Source organism: Lepisosteus platostomus, chromosome 10, assembly GCF_059453375.1.
Source record: "Lepisosteus platostomus isolate fLepPlt1 chromosome 10, fLepPlt1.hap1, whole genome shotgun sequence".
NCBI classification, from domain to species: Eukaryota; Metazoa; Chordata; class Actinopteri; order Semionotiformes; family Lepisosteidae; genus Lepisosteus; species Lepisosteus platostomus.
In genome coordinates, this window is record NC_142620.1 from 5104687 (window position 1) to 5117345 (window position 12659).

The 12659-nt window shown below is 40.1% G+C and overlaps 1 protein-coding gene across 4 annotated transcripts in view; it reads right to left on the minus strand.

Moving 5' to 3' along the window:
- The window catches only part of npas3 (neuronal PAS domain protein 3), a 279243-nt gene extending 268840 nt beyond the window's left edge, over positions 1-10403 (minus strand). Inside the window, exon 1 of one of the 4 annotated variants that reach the window (XM_088647618.1) lies at positions 8917-10403. In XM_088647618.1, the coding sequence (XP_088503744.1) occupies positions 8917-9071 (155 nt within the window). In that variant the 5' untranslated portion in view covers positions 9072-10403. Of the gene's footprint in view, positions 1-5293; positions 5589-5833; positions 6781-8916 lie in introns of those variants that run through there. The other 3 variants (XM_088647621.1, XM_088647619.1, XM_088647620.1) reach the window with 3 other exon arrangements.
- Between the last annotated feature and the right edge of the window lie 2256 nt (positions 10404-12659).

Genomic DNA, 12659 nt, shown 5'->3' on the forward strand with positions numbered 1-12659 from the left:
AAGGCATTTCATTTCTTCTAGCCTTCAAACTGCACTTGTCCTTCACTACTCGACCCTATGGTGCCAGGAATCATGTCATGAAAAAGACAGCATAGTAGAAGAGGAAATGGAAGCATTTACTAATAGATTACAAACTGCATCTTGAGAAACCGCCTCCTGACTGGCTCATTAATAATCATTAACACATTAATAAAACCACATCCAAGTATGAGACCAACAGCGGTTCACAAAGCAAGGATCTTTCAGGTTTTCAGCTTTTTTTGTAAAAGCCGAGAAACATAATTTAAAGCTTTCAGGAAAGGAAAGAGGGCTTTAAAGCTGAAATGTAACTGCAGATCTTAGATAACTTCCACCTAATGTTGAATTAAAGATGTGACAAGCCTGTGCATATTACATGAGTTCTCCAGTTGCTTTATTACTTTTGAGCCCCCATTTCAATATACTTCCAAAACATAAGCTGAACAAGAACCTCAAAATCTTATTCCTTTTTTAGCCTTTTCTATTTTTTTATAAATATATATGACTAACTTTAATTGCCCTTTACTTCCTTAATCAAATACCAATTCTTTTCATTTTTCATTAAAAACACATGAATCAATATCTGTGACGTGAACAATGATGTCATGATTTGGAAAGATATCTGACTCCGTTGAGAAAGTTGAGTATAGGTTCCTACGCTGCCCCTTCTTAAACAGATCCTCTATCCCCTGAGCTTGGGAGAACACAATACAATACAGCTAAATAAAGCTCAGTATGGGGGACTTCTACTTCAGGTTACATCATGCTTAAGGAATTTCTTATTATAAATAATTAGAGTGCTAAAAGTTCTTTGTGAAGAGGAAAGGTCTGTATACCCAGTCCCTGGCATTCATGACATTCACTTATGAGTGACAGTCAAGCATCCAAACACACCAACATTAAAGTGCAGTTTTTGGGGGTCTACACAAGTAAAACTGTTTTGGTGATCATTAGAATACTATGCATTATGCCTTTCAGTCCGACTATGTGCCAAATCAATTTCATGCATTGTAAGAAAGTTTTTTTTTTAACATAACAGTCCTGTCTGGGGGATTTTCCACCACTAATTGCCACTGCATTTATTTTTTTTCCTCAATAACAATGTGAAACAACACGAATAAGCTGCTGATCCAACATGCCCACCCAGACTGTCCTCAGCAGCTTGGGACTGTCATGACAGACAGTTTGAGAACAGAGGAAAAGAACCCCTTCTGCCTCTGCAGCAATGTAGGAGAAGGGTGGAGTAAGAAGATAGGAAAGGTTACAAATGACAGAAGGCCATTCAGCCCATCTGGTGTGAATCTGGGATGGGTTTAGCAGTCAGTAACTTATTGATCCAAGGATCTCATCTGGCAAAAGTATCGGCTTCAACCACATAGCTGGGAAAACTGTTCCATTGTCCCAAAAACCTTGGGGTAAAGACACACCTCCTTTTGAAATGCACATCCATGTAGCTTCCACGATAGTTCATAGACTTTGTCAATGACTTAGAGGAGCCCGATAAGAACATGGAGTTCTTACAGGTGTGACAGAAGGGTGTAAGAAATCAGTGGGTCCAAATGAAGTGAGAGATGGGAGACCTGCAGTAAAACATCTGTCTTTTACCCAAGTGAGATGTAAAATGAGGGATCCATTCTCCTCCATGGGCTTTAAAGATCTCATGGCATCTGGAGAATAAAAAATACACTGAAGTGCATTTTGGGTGATTAACCTATAAATGTAAAATGTATGCCCATACAACACTCTGACCCACCGTCGCTGTCGACTCTGTTTGTGAACAAAGCTTAAAAGCGTTTCTAAGGTAACCCATCACTAGTGTGGGAAACTTCAGCCTCCCGTTACTATAAATCTTGACAAGCGGTGTCTTTTGGCAGAACTATCAGGGATGAATGTCTTTAAATAAACAAATAAATCATAAAGCCTACATGCTAAACACAGCTCAAGGACAGTCTCTTGAAAAACTGCTCGCTCAGCAAAACAACGGCTATTTATGCCACGACACTGCTAGAAAGATTTGCCTTTAACACACATCCTGGGAAAATAGGCAACATCCTGAAAAAACAAGTGTTTATCCACAGCTCCCTACACATATATATTTTATAAATATATGTAAGAGATGGATCTGGTCAAAGCTAAGCATGGTTGCCATTATGTATAAACATCCCTGCATTCCATCTAAGAATATACAGTAAACGGCACTCTTCAAATCAGTCACCTTTGTAAACTGAACCCCAAAAAAACATTCCTTGATGGAGTACTGCTTCTTCGATGAAGCCTGTAATAAAACAAAACAACTTAAACATCTCTTGAGATAACATAAGCCTTAATACACCGTGGCACTCGTTCCACTATTATCTCGTAGGACGCAGGTTTTTTTTTCGTTTCTCACTCACGTCTGACCTTCACAATAACAGTGCAAAGTGTCAGTGCAAGTAAAAATGTGTCTTCCTGCCACCATCACAGCACAACTGTGTCCGCGGCAGAGACAAAGCGATGATTGAAAACACAAAAATTACTAAATCGGTGAGACACTTCTAGTCCTCTTTAATACTTGTACCTCAGTCGTTAACTGGCACCGTATTCCAGCGTTCTCTGATTAAACATAACAAATCCCAGCTTGAACACAATCATTCTCTGGAAAATTACAGGGGAGACTTAGGAATGGGGATATCTTTTTAATAAGTCCCATTACAACTGTTGGCTATACAACTATAAGATCTAATATCCTTTCTCGTGGCTCAATGATATGTCCATGCATTACTGTTCTTGCTGACAGTCTGTTGCCTTGGAAATATTTCATTATTTCAGTTTTTTCCATTTGTAGACCCCTGGCCTTGCGATATGAAGGCCACTCTCTATTTCATATTTTTCGATTACCATTTTAGCAATCTCCGAGAACTACTTATATAAAAAAGAAAGTGTTGTTAGACAATGAACAGAACCATTAATCTCTGCGATTTCTGCCCTGTGTTGCAAACCCAGCTACCATCTATAAACTGCACTGGGGCTTTCTCATCTCAAAAGATGTGAAGGGCTCCTAACCTTTAAAAGAGATACACAGAATAAATTAAAGACTACACACTGAATTTTTAAAATCCTAAACATTGACTTTAAATGTGTTATGGATTTTCATCAACTCATAAAAAACATATGATAGCTGAAAACTCAGAAGCTACGTTACTGACATTAGTATATTAAATATCTTAAGGTACTGTATACACTAAACAAAGCAACTAGTTTTAATATGCCTAAAAGTAGCTAGATATTTAATAATGATGATTTTTCACCCAGGGGTACTGGGCTTTGACTAATTTAAACCACAATATCAAAAGCGGGCTCTCACTTACTTGCTTTAGCAAACAAGGTTTCATGTAGCCCGCAGCTATATTGGAAGGCAGAAAGGTGGTGGAATGCAGGAATACTTCAGCATTAAATCAAAAGATCAGGCAGAACCACACATATTAGATGCTTCACAGGAACTGGATTACTCGTCAGGAAAGATGTAAAAGCTGTAAATACAATTTTAATTCCGTCTGCAGCACATCCTTGACGCACAGTTTTTGAAGCTTAAAGTGCAGTTGTAAATATAAGCAAATTAACTTTGGAGCATGCTTAATAGACACACACAGACATTCTGCAGAATATACTGTTCATTCCTAACATCCTTCTATAAATCCTTTAAACTAATATAAAAGGAAATAGGGCTATTTGGCACTTTTGTGTGCCCTTAGGGTACAAAACAGCTACTGAAACAAAAGGCCAACTTTGTGGTTACCCAGGGCTCTGTGAATCTCAGCCAGCCCCATTCCTCTTCTGAAGATTACTCCTCCTACTTCCCACAGAGCACTATTAGTCAGATCCAACCTTTAGGACAGCAGTGTCTGCGCCAAACAAGAAGATGCTATTAAGGAGCATTAAATTAAATATATCCTCCTACAACTTCAATCAGAATTTCAGACCAAGTGTTATTTAGTTCAACTCTCAAGTGGAGCAGAATAACAAATCACACACTCTGATTTACCTTCTCCGAATGCCAAATGGAGACAGGTGATAAAGAAGGCACTCATGCACAGGCTATGAAGTTTCTCCTCGAAATTAATTCCATCTTCAAGATTCCTATCTCTGAGATATACCCAGAATGGCACACAAATATGCTCCTGCCAGAGAGATTACTGAAGACTGACTTAGCATAAACATTCCCTACTGATGCACTTGTGAATGCGCTGGATAAAAAAGTGAAGTAGTATATTCAGAACAGGCACTTTGAAGGTTTCATAATGATCCTTGACAATTCCTGGAACATGGATAAAATACAGGAACAGGGATTATCTATTAACAAGCCTGCTGTACAAACTAGATTTTCACAATAAACATTGTATCTTTCCCCACAACTAACACAGTATACGAATGACAGGATAACAGTAAGTTTGGCCCAAATCTAGTATCTCTTTAGTAACGGAGACTGCGATTTGATAATAAAGCAATAGACAGGATGTACACAAAAAGCACATCTACGATTTAAGCATATACAGATTAAGTGAGAAGCTTTAGCCTCCAACAAAATATGACAATGTTTAACAATACCCTTAAGGAATGAGTTCCAATGTTAAAACCTAAATGCTGCTTATTTATGTTGCCATAAAAACAGAGAACAAAGAAAATACAATCTGATTTATTTGTAAAGTATATACTCTCTTCATAGTGAAGTTTCATGTTCAATGCACACTTTGGAATATGCATTCTTCCAATGTGATTACCTCTTCTCATTACGTAACAGCTGGAAATATAAAGAGTTTGGATAGATAGCACAAGTTCACAGTCATTAGGAGAAACAGTAAGACAAGCAAATTGAATTGAAAACTCCCAATGCTGTCTTTCATTTGTAATTATAAAAAGGACAGCAAATCAAATACAAAAAAAACCACGAAACCGATGTTCGATCCTGAACAACATAAATTACCTCAAACACTTGTAGGCGAAGTAGTTGTGTCTATATTTCAAACCACTATTTCTGCACCAGTTTCCATGAACGGTGCCTCACGCAACAAAATAAACAAATACAGGTATTAATCCACCTAAGGACGCATGTGACATCGAAATAAAAAAATCGCCCAGCTACTGAAACGAAAGCACACAAGACATCTCTCACACACGCGAAAGAAAATCTGTCCCGCTGATCTATAACAATAATAATGATAGTAACCGAGAACAGAAGATGCTGCGAAGCAAAAAAGAAAAAGAAAAGAAAAACCCGAGGTGAAATCTAATGCAGTACCTGACGGGTGGCTTCTCGCCCAATAAGCTAGCGGAGAAATCCATGCACTAAGCTGAAAAGTTCCAAAACAGCTGGTTACAGGTTTTATGCTAATTAGCCCGAAGCTTCAGAAGTCCCGCTGCAAAACTATGAACTACCTAGTGTGGCCTACTGTAGCCCCACTTATATTAATACGCGCTGAAGTGCACAGCGGCAGTGATCGCTCATATGCACACGCAAACCCAGGCCCTCTGCAACCACTCACAGACCGTCTACAAACAATGCGAAAAAAAAAGTGGCTACATTCCTGGGCAACACCATTTAACTGTGCGGTAGTCAATATGCACTGCGTGCCCCCGACACTGTAACACAGTTGTCTTTTCACGCTATACCTGTTACCCTAGCGTTAAGGTCCCAAATCTCCGATGTACTCCTGCCGACAAGGCAACACCGAAAACTTCTGACACGCAGAGTAGTAATCTCCAGCCCCCCAAAAAAAACACCTTACCGCTACTTCAAGGCAACGTGCATTAAATCAAATACAAACAATCCGATCGTTACCGTTCTCTTCTTGAAGGGTCTTGCTGAAAGCTAGGCTTAGTGGGCGCCATCTTCCTGCTATTTTTTTTTTATTTCTTACTTTTTTTCTTCAGATAGATTTTGACCTACAGCCGTAAGGACCGACGGCAACGCAATCTGCAGACTACGGGTGTTCAGACAAAGCCATAGCGGTCTGCTGGTCCAGTCCTGTTCCTGGTTCTCCGCACTGCCGTTCATGGGCTTGAAGAATGGAGGAAGAGCCCCCGAGACCGAGATCCAGAGGCATGCCAACAAAAGTGAAAGGAAACCGGGGGACGCTTTTGCAAACCGGCTGCTCTAGCAAGACAGTGGCCTTGGGCTGAGACAGTGGAAGAATTAATATCTAAACGGGAGCGTCATGTCACTGTATTTTCCTGCCGGAGCTCCTCGCCTCCGATGCTGTGAAAAGCCTTTTCTGTGTCTGTTTTTGTGTGGATTTCCCAGCTTTTCCTGGCTGACTCTGTGTGGAAAAGGACACATCTTCTCTCCTACCGGCGCAACAACGCCACTCAGTTGTAGTTGGAGACAGTTTTCATTTTCTATATTCATAGAGCGCGATGCTGAAAACTTCCATGGCTTTTACTGAATTGCTTTACATACCCTTTCAGATCAAATGCTCCGTATTGTCGCAACGCGTGAAAATATACAGGTAAAATACGAACCGCCTTCCCTTAAAATTATTTACCTTACAGTTCAGCGGGGAGAAAAAAAAATCAAGGTGGTAAATTCCGGTTTAAACGCAAAATCACGCACCTTTCCTCGCAATTATTTTTAAAGTGTTGCGCATGATGAACAACGTGCATCCCTGTACGGAGAAAGTTACTCAAAACAATAGTGGGGCAAAACTTCTAAATAAAACCACATTCATTCGTAATAACGTGAACAATGAAGAATGCGAACTAATGTATGACTTTTATCATACAAAATTATATAAAAAAGGGAAAATTGTCACCTCTGATACAAAAAGTACTGTAGCTTAGTTTTTTTCCGAAGTCTTTCTCAGCTCCGTTATCCTTAAATGTAAAGTAATAAATCCTTGTAAATCGTATAGATTAATTCCATTTGCTTTACAGAATAAACTTTTAAGTAGTTAGCTGTTCTATATCAACGTAACTTGATGGACATTCACATGGAAAATATTTTAAGAAGCTTTTGTTTTCCAGTATAATTTGATCTCAACTTTTCTTATCTATCACATTCTTTAAAATATAGCCTATTTGATTTATAAGTGGTGTTTTCAGTGAAAAGGATATCAGACTTTATTTCGAATACTGTACAGTTCCTTAACACCACCAAATTGCTAAATAAATATATTTATAGACTAATAGGCCCAATCGATGCTAAAAAATCTTACTGCTAACGTATGCCATCAGAAATTAAACTAAACAATACATATTGTAAAGACAACTGATAATAGTGATAAATGCAGTGATGATTATTATTTTCTCAAGCTGATTGATGTGGAACAATTTGAAGTTTAAGAACTTGTAAAAGCCACGAATCTTGTGGTCGCTAAAGTATCCTTTAAACATTGTTTTCAACTTGGATTTATTAAAGTACTATAATAAAAACATTTAGAATGGTTTACTTTTTGTTGGTGTTTTGTTGTCCGTTTGTGGAAAACCCACCTTAAAATATGTTTGATCTCAAAATCTTTCGGCAAAGCCACAACACCAAGTCAAAATAACATTTATCGTACCATTACTATATTGCAAGTGCGTCTAGGCTATTTTTAATTGCCTTACACATGATCATATTCCCAGCAAGAACACCTTATTTTTCTAACAGGTAAATCAACACATCTCAGGTTACACTTACATTTTGATACAGAAAAACATTTTAATTATTACTTTGCTAACCGATTAACATTTAGAGAAACAATAAAACTTCCCTATAATGTTTTAGACGACTCTTGTATACTATAAAGCCTTTTCCGCTAGCAGGACGATACACATTATTTTATCCACGTTAAAACACATCTTCGTATTTCTTCATGAGTATATTTATGTTAAACAACTCGTTATCAATGAGTAATCGTATTCTTCCCAATTCGATTTTTCTTTTCTATGCTACAGGGTGATATTTGGTGGCCTCTCACGACTGAAGTCCACATATCCATTTTTTGTCACAAGTTCCATAGAAAAGGAATATTTCTCGTGTCCAGGAGAAATGGAAAATGTCTTTTTAAGGACAGAAGCATGTAGCTGTATGGCTGTACTCCCTGTCTCTACTAGGATCTTATTTAAAAAAGGATTAATTGAAAAGCTCCTAGGAAAAATGTATGCTTAACTATAGCAAACAATATTCTTGTTTTTCAACATGCTCACATTTGACAGTAACAGATCGTAAAAATGTTTTATTAATTTATGCTAACAACTCAAGTTTGACGTTTTCCGAAATACAATTACAAGGATGTACACTGGCAATAAGGATCTCAGAAACAACATTTAGCTAAGCAAGTTCTCATTTAAAAGTTGCCACCCTATGCTTTTACTAAACCTTTTTTTTTAAAAAAAAAAAGCTCGTTAGAAAAATAAAATTGTCATTACAACCCGCTTCGTGTAGCAGTTCGAATTGCAAACATTTAACAGTGTATATTAAAATAACTGGTTTCTGGATTGCGGTCCGGATTTGTTTTGTTTTTTTATTGTGCAACCGTAACGGAAACCTCGTGTGTCAATCTGAGTACACTTGTCAATATCGCTAGTATGAACAACTCAAATGCACAGGATTACTGTAATATTGCGCTTTTGACAGGCACGTCATTATGTCACTAGTATGAAAGTAATCCACTTTCTTATCCTTAGATAAGAGCCGCTTCGATTTCTGCATGGTAGACAATGTAAACGCAATGTTTCCCATACATATATCTACTTGTGTTCGCAGATACCGCTCTGGCTAACGAAGTCCCGAAACTTGCGGGACTTTCTTTGTATAAAATAAAAATCGCACGCTACCATCGCCGCCCCAACATGTACGCTGTGGGTGAAATTAAACATAGTGCAGCTACAGTATGTCTGAGAGGATTGCAGGAAACACTGGACGGGAAAGTGGGCTCGACATACCTTTGCTGATAAGACGAGATCCCCTGCACGTTCTGCGGGCTGCCGTTTGAGGTGCCCGGGACTCTACTGACCCCGGGCGCGCCGGGTACACCACCGGCTCCCCCGGCCGCCGCTGCCGTCACCTGAACGCTGAAATCCGGGAAGATCCTGATCATCCCCGCGCCAAGAAAGCGAACACGCACCGAGTCTCTGTAGATATGTACACGAAAAGCAGCCTTCCCTCCAGCAGAACAAGTCACACCACAATCCCATTAGTGATGGTTACCAGCTCTTCAGCCATTCTACAGTACGTCTTGATTTCGGCGTGAGCGAGAAGGAACTGAGCTGCAGCTTGATTCAGGAGGTTAGCACTGACATTGACGCCACAGAGAACAGATTCGGTCGACCAAAATGTAGGGTCTTCTAAATGACATCAATTTGCGACACGGCAGAGTCTGCGGGAACGCGAGTCCTGACTCTCTGATTTCTAACTGTACAACTTTGTGACCTTAAATGTTTGTGCAAAGTTCTAGCGTCCTATGCGTTGTACCCTGTTAATGAAGCAAGACTGCTGAAAAACCGCTCCACATCCCGTCGATGGCTTTAAGCATAAACAACATGCACTGTGTACACTACACAACGTTTAAAGACTTAACATTCAAGTTTTCATTCTGTGAAAGTGCGGATTACCTTATTGCTATTTTTTCACCACCTACGTCTTTAACCACGAAAAGCGATACTTCTATTGAAGTGGACGGGAGGTGTATTCTATCTGTTGAAGATGTCTGGTTTGCTGGTTAAAGTTCGGATTTTTAATATTACACCAAAGCTACTTGTTCTCTAAAACTGCGTTCCAGATTGCGTCTTTCCAGATTCACAGAAAACGCTTCTTCTACGGAAAAGTGCATTTAAACCTGATCTCCGCAACCTTATCTGCTCTTAACGCATTCTGAAGTTTGTTTTCCAGAAATACGAGAATAACTTGATTCACATACAATAATGACTGTATGAAAAATGCATTTGAAAAAAAATGCTCTGAATTGATCACGAAGCAAAACATCCGACCGTGGTCCTAATTTGAACTGATCGATACAAAAGTTTTGCTTGTGCGCTGTGGTACTTTTATTTTTAAAATCTAAGTTATTTCAGTGCTGCAGCTATCAGCTCCATCTTAATAAAGATGCCGTGATGTGACGTGCAACCCTGCACTGGAGAAAATGATCACAACAGTGCTGACGCATTCGTTTTTAACACTTAAAAGTGTTAGTAAGTTCTGTCCTTCTTCGGCTACGATTCCCAACTCGGGGGCTTCGCCCGGCTGCCGTATGCAGTGGTGCTGCTGTGGTCTCTCCTTTGTGAATGGTTTCTCTAAAGATGTAGTGTTATAATGTGCAGCGGTGCACTTGTAAATAGAGGCTGTTGCTGTGTGAATTCTCCCAGTGAAAGTGTTGTTATGTGCTCTGATGTGCAGCAATGCCATTCCTCCGCGAGTGTGAGGAGATGAACTTGGGCCGCAGCTGTGGCTGATGAACTGCCTCGCGCTGGCGAGCCCCAGAGCGCGCGCCTTCCCCTTCCCAGCCAATCAACGAGAGTGACAGGAGCGCGCGCCAGCCGCGGCGGCTGTAACCCCTTGTGGTCCGGCACGCTGCCGGCTTGGGCGGATGGCGATGGTGGTGATGCTGGGAGAAATGCTACAGCCCTCAACCGATCAACGTACACACACACACACACACACACACACACACACACACACAAAAACAACAAAACAAAACTGACGAGGTTCTTGGACGAAAAATCGTGTGATTCCACACACGGACACATGGCTGAGCGATGAGTGAAGTGTGTGCACACGCTATGGAATTAAAGTAGGAGCGCAGTCTCTTTTTGAGCTGTTTAAAAGCCTAAAAATCAGTCATTTCAAGTAGGTTTACACGTTAGAGACGTGCGTTCTAACAAGACACAGCTTATATCGTATATTAGTACTGGATTTTAATTAGACAAAGACAGCAGCACTGTAAAATATATGATAACGTACTATTTAGTGAGCACCTACTGTAGTTACAATGTGTTTCTGTAGATGTTTGTCTGAGACCAGACAATCTTACTATTATGCACATCAAATCCCCTTGTTATTTCCCTTGAATGTGTGATGAATCCACAGTACATTAACACAACACACATGTAGGCTGAAGCAATTTCCGTGCTCTGACAGAATCAAAAACTGTGCAAGTCACTTTACTGGTGACTTCACCACTTTGCTCTGAGTCATTTGGACCCACAGCTGACATCTCCTCCACGGAGTGAGGCCGTTGATGGCAGAGTGCAGGCCCAGGACTCCCAGGTAGTGTCTCTGCAAGAATACGCCTGGTGTACTGGGAAGAATATCTCCCCAAGCATCACTGTCACTTTCATTTCAAGGTTCAAGATCAGTCTGTGTGTAACACCAGCTGGTGGAGGCAGGCTCTGCACAAGTCTCACCACTCTGCCCTCTCCACACTGGGCCTCCCTAGAAGGCCTAGTCTCTCATGAATTATGCACACCTGATTTCTCTATCTACCTGTCTATATAAATACCTACTTGCCCATTTGATTTGCTAATTGACTGTCAACTTTTCGACTGAGCTCCATGCATTCGTCTTCATGCAATCCGTCATGCCCGAAGAAGACTCCACAGCTGAAACGTTGTGTTTCTTTTCTTCTCTCTTCAGCATGGAATAAACCTTTGCTTGTTCCTTTCCAGCCTACGCATGCTGACACAGCTCCCTACTTGAATTATGTAGGTTACATTTCCTGTTTTTATCCGCGTGAGCTGTCATTTACTTGAGGGTTTCATGTCTCTTTTTTTCATAGTTTCCCTTTTTGCAATCCAACTAAATATGTAATTAGTGGAAAAACAGAGGGGTCCTGTTCAAATAGGCCCAATCTATCTGTGAGAGCACCATAGGGAACAGAGCCATCAAACTTGTAAGGAACTACAACTCCCAGAACCCTTCCCAGTCAGGTCACACTGCAGAAAAGGTGCAAGATCAATGATGCACTAGAAAAGAGGAACCTAAATGTAGTCATCTAGTCTTCCCCTAGGTGGAGAGGTTTGCAGAGTGTGAGTGAGTTATTTACCGCACTTGTTACATGATTGAAGTTAAGTAGGTAAAGAGTTGTCTTTGTTAATTTAGCAAATGTACAGTATATGTGCTTCCAAAATGACAGATAGACATAATTACTGCTGGATTTGTTTTATTATATAGCAAATAATGTTTTAACCCTTAATATAACTTATAGTATGGTATACTTTGCATAAACTTAATTGAAAATAATTTGGTATTTTCACTTGAATTGGATTTTTATAGAGCATGATTAAGTTATTTAAAAATAAGGTACAGATACAGTGGAATATGTCTGAAACTAGGGGCAACCAGTGGAGCAGTGGTTAGCGTTGCTGCCTTGCAAACACTGGGCCCTGGATTGAATTTCTGGTTTCCTATTTGCATTGAGATTGCATGTTCTTTCCGTGTTCACATGGGTTTCCTTTGGATGCTCCAGTTTCCCCCTACAGTCTGAAGATATAGTATGCTGGTGGGTTATTGGCTTCTGTAAAATGTGGCCCTGGTGTGTGATTGTGCCCTTCAATAGACTACTGTCCTGTTCAGGCTGTATTCCGCCATGTGCTCCAAGCTTCCCAGGATAGGCTCTGGGCCACTGTGTCCCTGACTTGCATAAGAAGGTATTGAAAGTGATGTCATGGTGACTTATGAAATCAGCTTTTCA